The sequence below is a fragment of the Podarcis pityusensis genome (assembly GCF_964106645.2).
Source record: "Podarcis pityusensis genome assembly, chromosome: 8".
NCBI lineage: Eukaryota > Metazoa > Chordata > Lepidosauria > Squamata > Lacertidae > Podarcis > Podarcis pityusensis.
In genome coordinates, this window is record NC_138033.1 from 11521720 (window position 1) to 11541992 (window position 20273).

The following is a 20273-nucleotide window of genomic DNA, read 5'->3' on the forward strand; positions in this document are numbered from 1 at the left end:
GTGCCTCTGGGGCTGGCCAGGGGGTACTTCCCAGGCCCCTGTGGGGCAGTGGGAGGAGGCACCTCTCTTTGGGGTAGAGCAGGGGGTGGGCAGCTCAAAGATGGGGGGGGGGGAGAGAGAGCAACTGCTGCCCAGAGGACTCCCAAGGAGAGAGGAGAGGAGGCTGACAGAACACTCCACAGGGGTGTTTGAAAAGGGGTGAGGGGCTGCCAGTTCTGCAGGGCAAGGGGTGACATAAAGGGGCTCCTGAGCCCCTAGGGGTGCCGCAGAAGGGAGCCGTGGACTCAAAAAGGTTGAAAACCTCTGGTCTAACCAACTGAACTATCTGAAACTCAATATCAGATCCAACAACATTTGTGCTCAAAATTGGTTTTTTTGTGTGATAGTAGTTGGAAGCAATATTTGTATAATGTTTTCCTATTTTGTAGTGTACATAATTAGATTTATATAATTCTCACCACACCCTGCAGGCACCATGAGAATAAGGCTACTGCCTCTGTATCCCACACTGCCTTAGCTCCTGCATGTCTGGCAGAAATTCACGTATTGAAATAAAGGCATTGCAGCCCTGCCAGGTAAAAATAAAATTGGCAACACTTTCTATTTTGGGGCGAATGGGAGAGAGCAAGCTAATAGAAAGCCAGGGGATATTTGGTTCTCCATATTTTGTTGGCCTGTAACTCCCTGAGTTATAGTAGCTGGGACTGGCTGGATTTGGGAGTCCAACATTTGAAGAGCCAGAGGTTCTGCATTCCTGGCTTAATGCATTCCCAGAACCATTTGGAAGCCCAGTGTATTCCTGTAACCATTCAGAAGTTAGCACAGGTCATTCATTTTAGAATCACAGGATGGTGGTGGTGGAAAATAATAACTTAGCAGACTGTTTGGATTTGATATCCTGCTTTATCACTACCCAAAGGAGTCTCAAAGCGGCTAACATTCTCCTTTCCCTTCCTCCCCCACAACAAACACTCTGTGAGGTGAGTGGGGCTGAGAGATGTCAGAGAAGTGTGACTGGCCCAAGGTCACCCAGCAGCTGCATGTGGAGGAGCGGAGACACGAACCCAGTTCCCCAGATTACGAGACTACCGCTCTTAACCACTACACCACACTGGCTCTCTCCAAAAATGTTGTTGGCTTTGGAAGAAACAAAGGTTTTTTTGAAAGAATAAGCAGTGAAGAGAAAAATTCTGCGCCCAACGTGGGGCTCGAACCCACGACCCTGAGATTAAGAGTCTCATGCTCTACCGACTGAGCTAGCCGGGCTAGCCTGTTGATAATGTGTTAAATACTTTGACACAGTCATCCCTACAGCAACCTTGTAAGGTGGATCAGTATTATCACCTGATTGCAGAATGAGGTGCTGAGGCTGAAAAAATACTCCAAGCCTGCGCAATGTGTGACACATTAATCTGAATGCAGCCAATTGGCCACATATTGTCCACCACGTTAATGAACCTCCTATTTTTGCTGCAAGCACCTGCATGGTCATATTATACAGCTGATAAAGCGCTGCATTTAGCTCCAGGATTCACAAAGTTGTGTTGGCCTAAAATAGTGGCCTTGCTGATGCAAGTTTTAAACCAAGGACTTTCCAGCGCTTGTATATTGAGGCCTAGTCCACCCCATGGTGGTACAGCCACTCCTGGAGTGGCACTTGAATATTCACATTCACATGTGAAGAAACATTGTGTGTTATTATAGTAATTTGAAAGCACGCCAGGGCAAGTAGATAAATAGGTACCACTGTGACGGGTGTGGTGGGAAGGTAAACGGTGTTTCCATGCGCTCTGGTTTCCGTCATGGTGTTCCGCTGTGCCAGAAGTGGTTTAGTCATGCTGGCCACATGACCCGGAAAGTGGTCTGTGAATAAATACTGTCTCCCTCAGCCTGAAAGCAAGAAGAGCGCTGCAACCCCATAGTCGCCTTAAACTGGACTTAACCGTCTAGGGGTCCTTTAACTTTTTACCTATATCCAAATAGGGACTGACCAGTGGAAAGCTGTTGCATTCTCTCTCTCAGCCACACAGGGGACCCATTTTCCTGAGAATCTCAACAGAACAGCAATAGAAAGGAATAGTGCTGCAGATCAACCCTGAAGGCATGGCACTGTAGGCATGCCTGTACCACACACTAGGTGGACAGTCCCACAGCCTTCTGAGGGGTCTAGAGAACAATAGCAGATAATTCTCAGCCTCTCTCATAACTACAGTCTGCAAGGTTCAAGCTTCAAGAGGTAAAACACTGACATTGTTTGTAGAGAAGGCATGTCCTGAGGGTGTTCTCACATGTAGAACTTAAATTAGTGTTGCTGTCCCTGTATCTGAAATTCAAAGGTCTCTAAGCTATTTTAGATAGAATGTTTCTGCTTATCTTGCCTTAATAACCAAGGCTTATATTTTAATTGTTTTAAGTTGCTCTGTGCTATATGAATGCATTGGAAGGCCTGGATGCCCATCTTTCTAATAAACAAATAAATGGGGTGGTTTTGAGTTACTTGTTTCTGGAATTATTGCTTATGGTAAACTGTGATGTGGGCTCTGTTGGTTTGGAGAGCTGATAATGAAAGCGTGTTCTAGAAGTGTGAACCTACAGAACACGGCCCCCCCCCCTCTTGCTAATACATCCGTCCTTCTCCCCTTTCCGGCAGAAAGGTGGAACAACAGAACAGTCCAGTATGATCTACTGCTGCAGAACAAACCTCACTTTAACATCTGCTTGATATTTGCTGCAGAGGCTCTCTGTGACTGTATATGTATATGGGAATATGTATATGGGAATCTGGTACACGTCACATCTGGTACAAGTTTGAGAACTTTTTTGTTTAAAAATACTTACAGTTCTTGTTGTGGGTATAAATTTGAAAATGTATAGAAGTGTTTGTAAAAGAATTCAGCATGCAAAGGAGAAATTATCTGTGACACATGGTTTTCTCATCTTACCTTGTGGTTTTCACTCATGGTGTTCTTGCATACCCTCAAAAACCAACATGCTACATAAGCTTACAAATACAACCCTATTAATATATTCTGAGTGCAGAATTTCAGTATAGCTCTAATTTAGAAAACTTGGATCCTTCTTGAAATAGCACTAGATAAAGCAAAGTGAAAAATCTTTCAAACTTCAGCCTGGGGATAAAAACCAAAACAACTCCTGTTGTGTCTCAACATTTTATTGGCAGCAGTCGTGTAGGGAACGTAACACATGTCTTGTTCATTAATCATTTCAGTGTGATTTATTTTTAAATGGTAGAAATCCATTACAATATCCCATTTCTTCAAGAAGGAACATTAACTGCTTACACTATTTGTTAGAAAGCTACTCCAACATGCTATTTAAAAATCTAACATTTTCTCAAAACCCTTTCAAAAACTCTGCCTGTTGCCTGGCACTGAACTAGTTAAAAATGAATTGAATGTGTTAAGTGATGCTGACTTTGTCTTACCACAATAAAGTGGTTGCAATAACTCAGCTGGGGATCTGAAGGAAAGAAATGCAGAGGCTGTGCCCCAGACCATGCCCTGTTAAAAGATCAGGAGAGAAGGGCTTTACCCAACTGAAGCCCTTCTTTTCACAAAGTATTATATATGCACGCACCCTCCCACTGTCAGAAGCCTAGGTGGGGAGCGAGATGGAGCCCATCTGGCCAATGCTTAGGGAAACAGAGGGGGAGGTGTTGGCCTGGTGGAGGTGGCTCGGCTGTTGTTGGCTTGGTGAGACTTGCTGAACAGACTGGCTGCATGCTTGCTTAGATGCGAGGAAGTCAGGCGCTGCTTCTGTAGAACCTACACAGAACAGAGAAACCCTGTTATCTCTAACAGTGCAGCTCAATGGCTTCTTCCCCTATTCCTACCTATACAACAATCACACTGATCTTGTGACAGCCATTCAGACAGGCCTCCCGCAGGGTGTCAGCCTGCTATTTGTAAATACCATGTGGCTGACCTGGGTTTGTTCCAGGTCAGCTAGAAGGTAACATGATTGGAATTGCATTGCCTTCTGCCTGATCCGGTGTGAACCCAGGTCAGCTACAAGCAGTAAGTTGACACACTGCAGGAGCCCTGTATGAATAGCTTCTAAGTGGCAACACCGTAATTGCCCCTTTTGAATTCTTTCTCTCAGACACTCTGGGTACTCTGCACATCATTATGACCATGATCCTTAAATCCCATGATTCTCAAGTTGACTGCAATGCGACTAATCCGGAATAAGTGATTTGAATATTTCTGTCTGTGTTCTGAGGAGCCCAGCTGTATGACCTCCTGTGTAACCTCTTGATGCAAAGGTGATGGCGTTTAAACAAAGGAATTCCAGCAAAGCTATATGAGATGTCTAGAGCAGGTTTCTTATTTGCACCATGGACATTGCCACTTGGTACTTCCTTGTATACAGGAAGATCAGCAGAAGATTCTCAGTTTAGGAGAAAAGCAATATGGGTGTAGGTATGTTCTGGTCACAAATCAGGTTTCCTGATAAAGGAGAAACCTGCTGAAGCTAGTTTGGATGCATTCTTAACAATTTCTCTGCAAGGACTGTTCTTGCTAGCGGTAGGAATGTTCCTATACATCAACAGATCAAATCCTTTTTTAAAGAACAACAACCCAAGAACCCAGCATTAATATCTACAGAGCGAAATAAAGATCCCCTCATTCCAGATTCCATGTCTGCCTGTACATGTGCTTAACATTTTGTGCAAATTCCTATGAAAGCAAACAAATTGCTACAGGTAGCAGTACTGCATCATGGAAGGGCATTTCCAAAATTTAAAATACTTCAGTTTTGTATAGTGAGCTTTTCTAAAAGCTCAAATGCACATATTTGCATACATTATTTCAATAACCCTTACAACAGCCCTGAAAGGTTTACCAATATTATTATCATCATAACTGTTATCCTGCAGCAAAAAAAAATCTTTTTTTTTAAAAAAAGTCCAGTGGCTATCACAACTGCAGCCAATTTCATGTTGATTGTGTAGTGTGAAGTATTTTTGTTGTTAGTCCTGATCCTACTGCCAATCACTTTCATTAAGTTCTAGTGTGTTTATGTGTGAGAAAAATAAAATAAAATCTCTATATACAGCCCTCAGTTATATTTTGGGTACAGGGTGCTTTCTGCACATGTCATTGCTCTTTTGGAGACACTGTTTTCAAAAACACTTGATAACACATATTAGTCCTTCTGGCATTGATTGCAGCTGCATTGTCTATAGTGTACCTTCTGGGTCCTTGCTCCCTGGCGCATTGTGGCTTCTGCCATGTTCTTCTCTTTCCTGTCCCTTGCTGGAATGCTTTCCTTCTTGGCTCTGTTGCTGATGGCATTGTTGTGATTTCTGCCCTGGGGGGGAAACTGGCTCTGGGAAACCTTCCTGAGCTATGATGTAGGGGGTAGGATTCAACAGTGACAGCCTGGGAAGCATGTGCAGTTCCATCCCAAATGGAGTGCATGGGATGCCAGTTTGTAGGGGCACTGAAGTGACAGACACATCCATTGGTGGGACACAGAAGGGCAGAATTTGAGGGCCACTGTGAGTGGAGCTGGATGGAGCAAGGACTTCAACATTTGTCTCTGAAATCCAACCACTGTCTACAGTTTGTGGCATGCAGATGGTATGTGGCATGGAGCCTGAGGCTGTGTGGTAGGTTGCCACGTTTGGGGCAAAATGGTGGTGGCTGACACTGGAAGTCCCTCTGAGGGTGGGTTTGACAGCTTGGATGCTGGAAACCATTACAGAAGTAGCCACTTGGGGTGCCCGGGATGGAGCAATTGAGAATAGATGTACATTTTTGTACTGCTGGGGAAGAGCACTTCCATGGAGTAACGGAAGGAAAAGAGGCCCTGGGGCCTTTTCTCCATGAGCACTAACTGACTCTGGGGACAGCTGGGTTCCTTTCAAAGCTATGTCCTTGGAAGCCTTTACAGGCTGAATGTCACATGGAGGCATGTAGTATGAGGGATGCTGCTGGAAGGGACTGGCCACCCCGGGATTGTGAAATGTTGCTGAGGGGCGTGTGAAAGCTGATGAGGCCAACAGAGCAGGTGCAGAGCTGGTGGGGGGCAGAAGACTGGAAGTGGCCAAAATGGGACCTGGCTGGGGAGCATTTCTTAGCACCATCAAGGCTTCAGCAGCCTCTTTCTGCAGCTGTTGTTCAGAAAGGGGGGAGAAGATAAACCCCCTGGTGGGCCAGACCGAAACATGAGCAGAAGAGGTTGGCTGAAGAGAGAGGGGGAGAGACTATTAACCTCATGATTAACAAACAGACATCAACTAGATTAATGAACGTCTCAGGTACAGATTCTGCTTGTTCTTTTTGCAGAGTTTGGGGAACAGAATAAGAGCAGGGTAAATCTTGCATCCTTCTTTGCTGGTGGGAAAGAACAAAGAGACCTGCAACACCTTAAAAGACTTCACCATTGTATTATAGTATAAGCTTTTGTGGGTTACAGTCCACTTTATCAGAAGCATGAAGTGTTACCCTGATGAGAAGGTGCTAGCTGAAGCTTCGCCCATGCAGGTAACCAGCTCATAGCTCTGGACTCCTTTTCCTCGCCAGAGTTAAGAAGAAAAAAGGAAAGTGGTAGCAGCAATAAGAATGACACAAAACCGGCCTCTGCTGCAGGACAGGTCCTCAATTTTAATCTAGCCCCAGGTTGGCTTGTGGTATGGGCACTTGCAACATGGAATATTTTAATAAAGGTTTCCGATTAGAATAGGATGGAGATGCAACTCTGGCTGCTTTCCATGTATACAGAGTGAAGTATAGACCAATTATTAGTCATTTTACCAATTGCCTGTGCCAAATAACAATTCTTTGATTGCATGGATATCATTTAGCCTTGCCAATCATTGCTCGTGTTCTCCCCAGCTGTGCATTCTGCTTAGTCCAATTTAAAGGGCTGGAAAGGAATAGGAGTTGTTTCACTTTCCAAGGGATAATGTTTACTGTTTCCAACACAGTTCCTCTTTTGCAGCCAGAGCTATGGCATTTCATAACTTAACATTAGACCAAAGAGCATGACTGGCTGACTGTCCCACTTTTACCCTCTCCCACTAAACCACTGGACCAGCCCATGAAAACCCTCTACCAATATAAGGCCCTGGCAAGTTGGGGCCTTCTTATGGCAGAGAAGCAATCACCTCCAAAATGGATCATGGGACTTTTATAGGGGAAGCATCAGTTCTACTATTAGTAAAGAGGTTGCCCATTCCAAGACCTTGAACTACTCTCCATTTCTCTGTGACAAGCTAACACACCTGTGAGCCACCAACTGGAGAGACATCAGGAGAGAATCCTTACCATACACTGGCATGTGTGTATTCACCCTCCCACAGAACAGGGCAGACTAAATAATTCCGACTGCCAGCTTTGCTACCTCCTGCAAGATCACTGAAATGTGTGTTCCCATCTTTCAGGAAGGAGGGAGAAGGTAATAATTCCAGCTCACGGGCAATTTTTGTGCAAGACACAAGGACCAAAATACCTGACCTCCCAAAGGTGCAGCCTTTGGACGTCTGCTGAAATCCATGTTGCCACTCAGGGGATTCAGGGCCATGCGGCTGGAAGAGGGTGGATGGGAGGGGGAAGAGAGAGAAAGACAGAGAGCACATTCAATCCTGTTTATAAAGTTCCTTACTGGCAGCTTGTCTCCCACTCGCCTTCTGTCCTTGCTAAACCACAAACTGTTGAGGGGGAAGAGGGGCTTCTGCATCTGTCATTCTCCCAAGTTCACTTTACATTTCCACCCACAACTTGCTGTTTGCAGTAAATGTTTGTTAGTATAGACAGCTGTTGTTGAACCAGTGCCAAAGAATAAGAGATAAATAATAGATTAGGTAGTGTCTTCCATGGAGCAATTTCTGTTTATTCATTATACAGGACCTGAAGTTACATGGAACTGTTAAAATTGTTCTTTAAATAATTTGTGCAAATACATTATTCTAGCAGTAAAGGCATATACCACCCTCTGGTTCCACTCATAACAAGACAATTATTCTAGCACTGTCTTTGCTATGTCTACTTCATATCTGTGACTTTGTGCTTCCACTAGATTCTTCTGGATCAGGGATAGGAATGTTTTTCAGCCTGAGGGCCACTTTCCCTTGTGAGTAACCATCTGGGGGCCGCATGCATGCCCAAAAGTGGGTGGAGCAATGGATGTGATGCTTTCTTTGTTGTAGGCCAAGCAAACATCAGAGGTTTTCCCTCTCCACCCTCCATCCAGGCAAGGAAAGAACATCTCCACACTTCAAGAACATATTCAACCAGGCAAAAAATCTTGGTTGCAGAACAGGGCTAATGAGGTGTGTTGCCTGGGGAGAGTTCTGAGGGCCACATTCAGCCCCTGAGTCTGAGGTTCCCCACTCCTGCTCTAGATTAAGACTTCTGTGTAACTGGAAAGTTTGAATATTTCCTTTAGCAACAGAAGTTGGCCAAAAGGGTCATCAGCTTATCTGCTTTGTATCTCATAAATTTCTATAGCAAACTCTACCTTTTATACTTCCCTTTGACTTTACTGTAATTACTTTAGTAACTTTACCTTCTACTTACAATGTAATTTACACAGAGAAGTAGATCACTTAATAAATAACCCATCTTAAATCATGGGCCTTGTGTCTAGCGGAGACTTATTCCTCAACAGCCCTGACATTAGCTGGATTAGCCCTTTCTTGGGATTAGTGAGCTAATATACACCCTGATACTGTAAACATTGTGGCAGAAGTCAGTCCTATTGACATTAATTGAACATTTATGCTAAGTGCACTTAGGATCGTAGCCAAAAGGCATGTTCATTCCCACATGCGGGAGGCACTACCTGATGGCAAAATCAACCATGTGATTAATACCCAGAGGTACTATTACCAACTGTTTGCTCTCTGTCTTGTCCTGGCTTCTTGTTTTTGAATCCTCAGCAGAGCAGGGAGACAGAACATTACAGCTGCCAGACTTTCCTTAGGGTGTTTACACAACTGTCATGTGCATAAACATTTTGGACAAGAAAATATTTCATAGAGAGCAAATATTTCATCATATAGTGTGGACAAAATGTGAGTGGACAGGTGGTAGAATTGCCAGCTCAAAAGTTCAAACTTACTCTGGAGCTATGTTACTTTTTACAGACCTCATTCAACATGTTATGCTTGGGAATGTGATATGGCCAGGGCCACCTCTTTAAAGATCTAGCAACTCTAGTGAATGTCCACATTCTTTTTACTAGATAACTCTGCAAGGACTTCTTCTTATCATTGTGATAAGATTCCCTTATTTTCACCAGAAATGTGTTCTCATATGCAAAATAAGCAGTCTTTAAATTTATTTTGCATATGGAAATATTCATACTGACCTATATTATAGTTTTTACAACTATAATGACCAAAGATTTCAGTCACCCACAGTTAAGTCTTCCTGGCTGATTAGCTGTTATAAGAGACATAGTCCTGTTTTTAAATTTTCAGTCACAGACCATTACTTAGCTTTAAATATTCCTGATGCTGGAACACCATACACAAAATACAGTACCTGGGCAGATTGGCAGGTGAAGGTAAGCACCAGGACGTGCCAGGGGTCTGGTGAAACATCTGTCCTGGAGCTGTCATATAACTATCTGGCATGTACAACGCTTCATTACCATCACAACCTGCAGGGGGTGGAAAACAAGCTCAATGATCAGACCCTGAATACAGAGGCCAACATGGTGTTTACAATATAAGAAACCAGAACTAGGGCCAGCCTTTCTGAAGCAACACCTCGTTCCTCAGGGCTGTTTCAAAGAACACCAGGATGCTGGAAAGGTTACATTAAATTCTTATATAATTGCTGCTATTATCGTATAAGAAGTGCAATATACCGTATCTTTCATAGCGTGTGCTATGATCATGTAGGTTTTATTAACTGCATGCAACTAAAATATTAGCCATCAAATCACAGGGTGAGGGTCTGTTGGCTCAGAGTGGGGCCCTGTTTGTATGAGAGACAGAGGGGGAGTGAGTGGGCTTCTATATGTGAAACAGGGAGTAGGAACTCCTTCTAAGACCGGTGGTTGTCTAAAACGTTTGATGGTCTTGTGTTTGTTTTTTACCACGGTATTTGGTTTTTGTAGTTTTCCTTTTTTTCCTTGTGACAAAATTGTTGTCAGGTTTTTTTTGTAATTTTTGTATGCTGTTGTTTTTACTTTGTTTAATTTTATTAGTTGTGCCCTGCTCTGTGACTGAAAATGTTCAGTGAAGAGCAGACTACTAAATGCAACAAAATAAATAAATAGATTACACCAGATTTATTACTAGAGAAATTGGTCACCCACCTAACATACCTTGAAACTGAAAAGAATGTTCCTGAGGCAAGAATGGGCAGAAGGGTGCAGGGGGCATAGGAAGCGGAGGGGGGAACCAAGCAGTATGAGGTGGTTGATGTCCTCTAAGGGCCCACGGCAGTTCTGTCACTTTAGAGCAGTGGGGGAGAGGCAACCAAGAACATTCCTAGAGAACAATGCACAATGCAATGCAAATACAGCTTATAAATATTGCAAACATCATATCAATTACGGTATTTCCTCAAATAAAAGAAGCAATTTTTTAAAAGTTTCTGCTCAAATCATTAATTCACATGAAATATATTAATTATCGTTGGGAAATCCTGATAGCATCATAGGGGACATTCTCTGTGAGGTTATAGCCAGAGAATCAGTCAAGTCTCCTAGATCTTAAAGGAGTGAAGGAAACAAAGGGAGGCATCACAGGCTACACCTAGATTCCAGAGCATTTTGCCAGGGAGAACACCTTTCCACTCTCTGGCACTGCCCACGCCTGCCAAGCCTACTGTTGCAAGGAGTTCCACAGGCTCAGGTTGGATATATAAGGGGAAGTAGCCCTTACCAAAAATAAAACACCCCTAAGTGCTAATAGTGACTCCAGTGTTATGCTGGCAAACGTATATGAGGCTGGCTACTTTATGTTTAATTTGATGATATCAAGACATCTACATTTCAAGGCTTCCAGCTTTATTTCATTTCTCATTTCCTGGCCATTTTGCTAACAACTCTATGACAACAAAGCTGAGTTTAGCTTTGGAAAAGGCATATTGTTGCCAGTATAAAGAGAAGACCGGAAATCTCTTTCTGCAAGTGCCAACCACAATCTACTGTTAAAATGACCCCATCAAATAAGAAGACAAGATAAGTGATCTAGTCCCTTTTCCTCACCTTCCTGGCTGCTCTCCGCCTTTGTCTTCGTAGGAGTCCTGGAACCCCTCTGAGTCCATCCTCTGAATCTTTCAAGGGTTCTTCATTCTCTTTCCTGCCTGTACAACAAAAGAGAAGAAGCTTGTGGGTCACTAGCTGTGAACTGGAATGTTGCCTGAATTTTGAAAAAGTCGTGTAATGGTAGTTCATTTGGTGTCTGTCATGCTGCACAGCAAAGGGAAGCAGGGCTATTTCATTGACTCTGCTGCAGGTCTGTGCAGAGCTTGTCTGAGACCTGGGGCCTACCCTGGCCCTCTTAGCCTTCCAAGGTCTGGGGCAAGTGTACCTGGCTGCACCCCCCCACAGGTCTGCTCTGATGAGAGACTAACACCTTTGACCCTCCCTGAGCTGTCCCCAGCAGCACTATTCCATCAGATTATCTGAAGTTGGTTGTTTAAGAACTGAGACTTTAAGAACTGATGCCTGAGTTTGCTTACCGCCTCCCTTCCCACTTTCCCCTTGTTTGCCACAACATTTAGATTAAACTTGAGGGCAAGGACTGTCTTACCAAAAATAGTTAGTAAGAGGCTCAAGGAGCCCTTTCAGTGCAAAATAATGGAGTAAAAAATACTTTAAAAAAAAAAAAGTGTATTTATTATTTAAAATCTGACAAGCAGCCAATTTACCTCCTATGATATGGTATTTATTTATTTATTTAAGACATTTTTTACTCAGTCTTCAGCCAAAAAGATTCCTAGAGCTGGCTTACAAATGTCAGTAGTGCAACAGTCCCTGCCCACAGTCTTACAACCTAAAAGACATGACAGAAAAAAGAAAAAAGGAAATGGGAAGAATTAAAAAAGCAAACACAGGCACAGAATGCTTCTAAATACCAGCCTGAATGGATTTTTTCAAGGAGAGAAGGAGCCAAAGGTTGCTGGACTTGCAGCAGTCCCTGAGTCCCTGACCCTAAGGACAAAACTACATACATATTTTAACAACCACCCCACAAACAGGTGGTTTTTTTTGAGAAATTCAGTTTCAGGAGGATAATTTTGGAGCATGAAAAATTGTGGGGAGAATGCACTTAACCCTCTTCCCACTTGTTAATTTTTGTGTGTACTCTTAATCAGCTTTTCCATCTAAGTTCAAAGCATCTGTTTGCAAGGGCTCATGGAGCTGAATTTGCAAAAATCATTCCTTGCCAGCACAAATCCTCATTTATTTCATTGCAGCCATTCACATCGGACATATATTTTCTGCTCCCCTATGTTTGGCAGCCTCTCTTATTATTGTTATATATGTATTTATACCCCGCCTTTTTCTCTGGTGGTGTTCTTTTGTTTTAGAACTCAGAGGCGATTGAGAAAGTCAGTTGCTCCCATATAAGCTGATGGGATTGTATATATAATTAATGCTAAATGCTATAATCCTAAACACATTTAGGACTGGAAGCAAATTCAGATCAATGAGGAGTACAGTTCAGTCCTTTGTATTTTTTTATTTATATAATTCAATGTCCCATGTTTTCCTGTTCTCATAGCAGCTTACCTATGTCTCCCCTGCATGGTTTGATCCCTTTTGGTAGTTTGGCCGGGTGGAGAGAGCTTGATGTGGGACTGTCTTGAAGCTGCAGCAGACCACTGGTCAGCTTCCTCAGCTCCATCTCCTGCTGCCTGCGCAAGGCCACCTGGGCAGCCATGACCCGGCGTCTCTGCCTGGGAGGAGAAACCATTAAATAAAGAATTAAAGTGGTAGAGTGGGCAAATACAAATCACACACAAGCAAAGAGTTCTTGGTCTTTTCTCTACGATGTAACAAATCCTGCTTTTCTCCCTTTGGAGCAGGGTGGTCCAACACATGGCCTTTGAGGCCTTTTTTGCAGCCCTTGGCAACATTTGATGCCCCCCACTCCTGGGCTAGGCTTTGGGAAGAAGGTGTGAGGGCTCTCTGGCAGGGTCCTAAGGTCCTACCGCCTCCTTTCCAAAGCCTAGTTAGTGCTTCCTCAGCTTTGGGAAGGAAGTGAGAGGGATCTAGAACCCTGCCGGAGCCTAGCACCTCCTTCGCAAAGCATGGCGTCTCGCTGGCCGGCTTTGGAAAGGCAGTGCAAGGGTTTGGGGTGGGAGCATCAAGTTTTGGCTTTGCTTTCCTCCTCCCACGTGACAAGGCCATAGCTGTCAACTTTCAGATTTGAAAATAAAGGCTCAGCAGCCTCGAAAATAAGGGATCAGCAGCCTCACCTGTCCCAGGCACAGTCTAGAGGATATTTTAACAATCTGGCATAACAGTGGGAAGCAGCGCTGGAATAAGGGAATTTCCCGCAAAAAAGAAAAAAAGAAAAAAGGGAAGGTTGATAGCTATGGACAAGGCAGTGTATGTAGCCTGCTGGTTCCATGTTGAAGTATTCTTGCGGCCTACTTGGTATGAAAAGTTGGCCTGCCCTGCTTTGGAGTTTCAGATGCACATTTAACCTTCCTGGTTCTCTAGTCATACCCTCCCAAGATTGCCTTTTTCCAGTTTTCAAAGCCATCCATGCACATTTGCATACAGATTCTTCCTTTAGGATACCGAGCAAGGAGCTGCAAGGAGTGTACTTTAAAAAGAAAAACATTGTGCCGTACATCATTGCAAGTATTAATAGGCTTCCGCGGAGCTAGCAAAGCACAGAGGGGAGAGGTAGTGCTTGCAGCTTAATATGACGAAGGCCTTATTCATAAGGGAACAGTGCCACCTACTGAGACCAGCACTGTGCTACGTTCAACACAAATCCCCACAATGTCAGGGGCCAGCACCCACTTCCAACTTGCTTTCCCACCAGACGTACAGGATCAGGATACATTTTTCACACTGGCACCCCTGGAACTGGCAAGTGTTCTTGTGGCCTTTCAGTGGGACTCGGATGCCATGATTGCGGCAGCGGGCACAGGTTGGAGAGCGTACGATGGCGGGGAGCGCATAATCATCTTGGGTGCTGCTGTCGTCTGTGGTGGAGTCTGAAGGGGAGCACTGCATGTTTGGTGCTGCTGCAGCGTCAGGATCCTCATTGTCTCCCATGGTGTGGGAACCTGAAAGGGAGGGGAGAAACATCATGTTTCATTTCCTCGATCTAAACAGAGCCGCCCATCCTAAATGTTGACTAGAACCAGCTTTGAAGGTTTCCCGATGCGCTCCTTGACCACTTCAAATGTATACCCTCCCGTCTCAGTCTTGCAATATGCCTGAAAAGATACATTTTCTTTGCCTCTAAAATGGCATCTTTCCTATTTTAGATAGTTGCACGCTGCTGCTGGTGGAGCAGGATTACCCAAACAGAGGGTAATAAATGGGTGAGGTCAAAGGTGTGATTGCCTGTGCTGGCCTTTGACATTTTTGCTCCCAGTATGAAAATTGAAAATGACCCTAAGGCAATTGGCTGATTTTATTTTATTTATTTTTTTAATGACAAGCACATCCCAGTCCATACTTGGAAGTGAGCCTTGCCTTTTTTCTAGGGGATTCACTTTCAAGTAAGTATATTTTGGATTGCAGCCACAGAGATGGAGATTAGAGGTGGGAAAATGGCAACCCCTCTGAAATTTGATGCAACCGCTTCATGCAAAGGCCTGCTCTGGTTACGGTCACCTGGACCACCCAAATTACCAACATTTGCTTCTGGAGAAATATGAAATAGACTCCTGGAGGAGATTATGCCGCTATAATCTTGACATGACCGAGAGGGACTCATGCCATGGAATTACTACAGAAACATGACATAATTTTAAAACGCTGGGGTGTGTTTGAAGCCAGGTTGCTGTTGGGGAAGTATTGGAAGGGCACTTCATGCACGGTGTCCAAATGACGTGAAGTTAAGGCACAGCAGTTGTGTGAAAGGACACTGTGGGTTTACGAGGGAATTGTGTCTCTAGATAGCCAAGTTAAGTAACTGAGTGTTACTACAGGCAATAGTGACACCATCTTGTTTTTGACAGAATGACGGGATCCTGTGGGATGGTTGCTAGTGATGCCCTCACAATGAAGGTGTGTCAATACTATGAAAAAATTGTTGGGTGAGGAGAATGCAGATTTTATTTCCGAAGGCTAATTAAGGTTCTGAGGCAACATTTTTATAGCATTACCATGTCACTTTGAAACCGATCTATATATTGGCTACGGGATACTTTTGTGGAGCGGCGTGACAAAAAAAAAGGAGAACAGGAGAGTATTTCAGAATGCTATAAAAGGCAAGCAAGCATTCATGCACATAAAACGGTTCCTAGAGCACTCGCTTTAACTCCGACGTCAAACAACCAATCACAGCATGCCTATCATTCGCTGCTTGGACGGCGAGCCAATGAAAAGTGGCCTTTTATTACTCCCTTAGCCCCCGTGACCAGACAAAAATCATTCGTTCGCCCCCGCGCCTCGCCAGGTTGCTACTTTGAGTGCTTTCTGCTAAACTGTCGCTCTTCCCTCCCAACTGCAAAAAAAGAGAGAGCCAATGAGCGACGAGAGCGTCCCAGGCTCGAGCGGTGTGGGGTGGTAGTTAGGAGAAGTCCGCTCAAACTATTGAGGGGAGGAAGCTAGCAACAGTTGGGCTGAACCATTGTGGGGGAAATAGGGGGAGAAGGGGAGGACCACTGTGTTTCAAAAACAGTGCTGGTGAAAAAAGTTGGCGAAGGGATGCCTTAAAAAGCAAAATAATATGCTCGGGGCAAATCACTGGAAAATACAGCGCCCACAGAATGCTCTGGTTCCCTCCAAAATTTTGGGTGGTTTGCCCTGAACCAATGAGTAATGAAGAATATACTGTACATGTATAGATAAGATAGAATGAGCAAGAGATCCTAGAAAGGGATCGAGCCTCTCAGCTAAACGACTTGGATGGAATTCCCCTCACCCCTAATTTGGGTGAAAGGCTATTACAACAAAAATGAAAAACCCAAGGGCAATATTGATGGTTTTTAAAAGTGCATCAGCCACCCAAAGGCCTCCCCCCCCCGCCCCCAGTGTGATAGGAGTCTGAAGCTATTCCCCATTCCCTGCTTCTTTATGTGAAGCTTTTTGAAACAAAGTTATGAATTTTTATTTTTTGGCTTGTTAGCTTATTCAATTAAATGCAGCTTGAATCAGTAGCTGGGATTTGTGCACCTCTGTGCTGCAAAATAAAGGGTATCATCCCAAACTGAATTGTCACTGCATTTATGTTCCATCTTCCCTTCAAAGAGGTCAGCGGGCTATGCATCTTTTTCTCTTCACCCATTTTACCCTCACAACAATGCTGTGAAGTAAATTACACTGAGATGGCCCAAGGTCACCCAGCGTGCCTCATGGCTGACGGGATTCCGATGTACTCTGCTCTTGTTATTTATTTTATTTACTTATCTACTTTCATCAGGTCTATCAACCATTTTTTCCCCATCGTGATAGAGCTAAAACCAAAATTTAAAATACTGACCAGGATTTCTCCAACATTGTTCTAATCACATTTACAACTTCTTTTTTTGCCTGTCAGTTAGCTACCAAAATAAACCATCCATTTATATTTATATACAAGACTGCTATGAATATAATATGTGGGGGTGCGGACACTGTCTTGAGATTGACAGATATGAAAGAGGGACATGGAATAAAAATGCAAGCTTGTAAATAAATCCACACAAGTTACTAGCCTGCAATGTTATTAAAACAGCCCACTAAGAATTATACATTTCCTTGCTAGCTACAGAGGAGGCGAGTCACAGAAATGCAGGCTGTTAATTCCGATTTCAAGCTATTCCACTGAAAGGGCAATGGGAGCTGCAGAGAGACTTAGGGGCTAGTTGATAATATATTAGTCAAACTGTTGCAGGGCAAATCTGCTGTCTCACTAGAACTATTAATTACTCGTGAGTCGGGTTGAAGAAAGAGTCCAAAAGTTTATTTACTGTAGTAAATAGGTTCAGCACGGTCACCTCCACAAAGGCTGAATGGGGGGGGGGGGGAACCCCCAGACCTTTTACAGTGGTACCTTGATTCTCAAACTTAATCCGTTCCAAAAGTCTGTTCCAAAACCAAAGCGTTCCAAAACCAAGGTGTGCTTTCCGACAGAAACTAATGCAAAATGGATTAATTCATTCCAGACTTTTAAAAAACAACCCCTAAAACAGCAATTTAACATGAATTTTACTATCTAATGAGACCATTGCTCCATAAAATGAAAGCAATAAACAATGTACTGCAGTCACACAATCAATCAATCAATCAATCAGTAGCTGAACTGGGTTCCACACAGCCAAAAAACAAACAAAAACGCAAAATAAATAGCAAAAACAGACAGACCTCAGTGTAACACTCAAAACGGAAGTGTGGCACTCAAAATGGAGCACATTTGGCTTTCAAAAAAAGTTCACAAACTGGAACACTTACTTCCAAGTTTGCAGTGTTTGGGTTCCAAGTTGTTTGAGTACCAAGGTGTTTGAGAACCAAGGTACCACTGTATAGGTTTTAGAGATAAAATCCAATCAAACTGCTGCAGACATTTTCAGAGGGTAGCTGGCAGAATACTCATTGGATACAACTTTCTAGATGTCCAGCCTGCAACTTGATGTGTGTCCAGCCCTTCTAGGGCCCCTCGCTTCCAAAGTTTTGAAGCCTACATAGATACAAGCCTACATACTAAAGAAAGGAGAATTGTAGTCTGAGATTTATGTTCACCTAGATATCAAGCCTACAAAAGGGGAGTTGTCCTTGGTAAGCTGGCACAGCCAGACTCCCATTTTACTCTTCAGAAGTTCACTCCCTGAATGCCTTATCTTTGGTATTTCCAGCAACTGGGCTATGTGTCTTTTATGAACAAAACAAAACTATTATGAACAAAGGATTTTAACAGAACTCCAATATATCATTCAGTTGGGGCTTTTTTTTTATAGGTTTCTCACACAAAACATAGGGACGCGGGTGGCGCTGTGGGTAAAACCTCAGTGCCTAGGACTTGCCACTCATATGGTCGGCGGTTCGAATCCCCGCAGCGGGGTGAGCTCCCGTCTTTCGGTCCCAGCTCCTGCCCACCTAGCAGTTCGAAAGCACCCCTAAAGTGCAAGTAGATAAATAGGTACCGCTTTATAGCGGGAAGGTAAGCGGCGTTTCCGTGTGCTGCGCTGGTGCTGGCTCGCCAGAGCAGCTTCGTCACGCTGGCCAAGTGACCTGGAAGTGTCTCCGGACAGCGCTGGCCCCCAGCTTCTTAAGTGAGATGGGCGCACAACCCTAGAGTCGGACATGACTGGCCCGTACGGGCAGGGGTACCTTTACCTTTACCTTTTACACACAAAACATATTTTGGGGGCCCTTGGGGTCCCCCTACAATACCATTGGCCAATGCTACCTCAGTTAAGAATGAAGACAGGAATGGGAATTTCTGTGTAAACTCAAGGTTATTTTGATGGGGCCTGATTTCAACATACCTTTCTGATATGCCTAATGTTGGGGTGGGAATTAATTGCATATAGAAGTTAATTTGTCTCACTGATGGTCTTCTTATATTCATGGATGCATATGTCAGGGGTGGGCTGATCTGATCAGAGCATCAGTCCCCTCTTATCCATCAAAAGCAACACCAACAACTTGACAAGGATAAACGTCTGGAGGAATAATCTACTACTGACAGAATATCACAACACATAATAACAAGGGCTCATTTCCTCATCTTCCAGTTGTCACTTGCCAGCAACACCCTTCTGCTTTATATAAGTGACAAACAGACCAGTTCCTGAGAATAAATCAGTGAAGGGAAACCCTCAGCTCACAGGCCAAATTAGGCCCACCAGGGACCCTAATTTCAGAAATGAGGCCATTTCCCTCAAACCATGTCCACCTGCTCCACATCTGGCTTTGTATGTGAGACCTGGTGTGGGTCAGATAAAGTTGCATCTGCAAAGGGACAATCGGAATAAATAATAAAGTGTGTGTCTGATTGCTTTTTGATTAGCAAGGTTGACATGGCTAGGGAGGAGGGTGCTTGCAATAGCTTGGCTGAACCACTGTGAAAAATAGATGCAGAATGATAAATAGAAGGAAAGGGCAGAAATCACTGTGTTAAAAGTAGAGTAGGGAGAAAAAGATGGGGAGAGGATTCCTTTAAAAGTGGAGTAAAGAATGAAGTATAAATGCTATTTTTGGCATGTTCCTGAACGGAGGAGTGTAGCCGTATATATTTATTTTGATTCCTCGGATTTCCCCAAACCATAAAACAGCACAAACAAAATTAAAAATTATGTTCTGGGCAGGGGAATTAAAACAGGACAAAACAAGAAAACAAAAACAAGGTGCACCTGCAGAAATCTGTTTATGTGCCCTACCAGTACATAACTGGTGTAACAGAATTAATAAATTAGAAGGTGGGGACAAACATAAAAGGTAACACCTATTGGTATAAATTGTAAATTACTCCCCAGATACAAATTTAAATGCATATGGGTCTCAATTAGTCTAATGCAATTTGAATGGTGGGGTGGGGAGTAGATTAACAGCTAAGCAATGCTTACATGTGGACAAGCCCGATGGGAACACCTTCTTACGGACCATCCTGCCTGCACCTTAAGGTCAGTGGATGATGCCTGGCTGGTGGTCCCTGCGCAGGATGAAGTGCATACCTCTGGGACCAATGGAAGGACCTTTTTAGTGGTGGCTCCATGGCTCTGGAATGTTCTCACTAAGATGTGCCTAGCCAGATTATCATTTTGTTTTAGAAAGCAGGTGAAGACACACCTATTCCAGCAGGGGAATTGTTACTGAAGTAATGTGAAAATAGTTTGATGCCGCTGCTTTTGTTTGCAAGTGCTTGTGTGGCTTATTATTATGATGTTGTTGTAAAGCACCCTGTGGCCTGTTGGCAACACTTATTTTTAAACAAAATGACAAATCAGCATCTGTGTTGGCTACCCCTTGTCATAGACTGTGCTTTTTGTATTGCATTGCCATTTGAAAAGCTTGTGGTGCAACTGATCTGTTTCAGATCAGAATCTCTCCCAGTCCCACCCCCACCTGGAGACTGAACCTGGGACCTTCTGCATGCAAAACAGATGCTGTACCACTGAGGTGCATTCCTTTCTCGTACATTTCTTTTAAATAATATTTATTAAAGTTTC

At 43.7% G+C, this 20273-nt stretch overlaps 1 protein-coding gene across 11 annotated transcripts in view; it reads right to left on the reverse strand.

Moving 5' to 3' along the window:
- Positions 1 to 3156: 3156 nt before the first annotated feature.
- DMRTC2 (DMRT like family C2) overlaps positions 3157 to 20273 on the reverse strand; it is a 50422-nt gene continuing 33305 nt past the window's right edge. Inside the window, exons 1-9 of one of the 11 annotated variants that reach the window (XM_081018784.1) lie at positions 16300 to 16934; positions 13997 to 14237; positions 12724 to 12890; positions 11194 to 11291; positions 10297 to 10471; positions 9516 to 9633; positions 7480 to 7555; positions 5215 to 6211; positions 3157 to 3785 (exon numbers count right to left, since the gene is read on the reverse strand). In XM_081018784.1, the coding sequence (XP_080874910.1) occupies positions 3616 to 3785; positions 5215 to 6211; positions 7480 to 7555; positions 9516 to 9633; positions 10297 to 10471; positions 11194 to 11291; positions 12724 to 12890; positions 13997 to 14237; positions 16300 to 16411 (2154 nt within the window). In that variant the 5' untranslated portion in view covers positions 16412 to 16934 and the 3' untranslated portion in view covers positions 3157 to 3615. The other 10 variants (XM_081018787.1, XM_081018785.1, XM_081018789.1 and 7 more) reach the window with 10 other exon arrangements.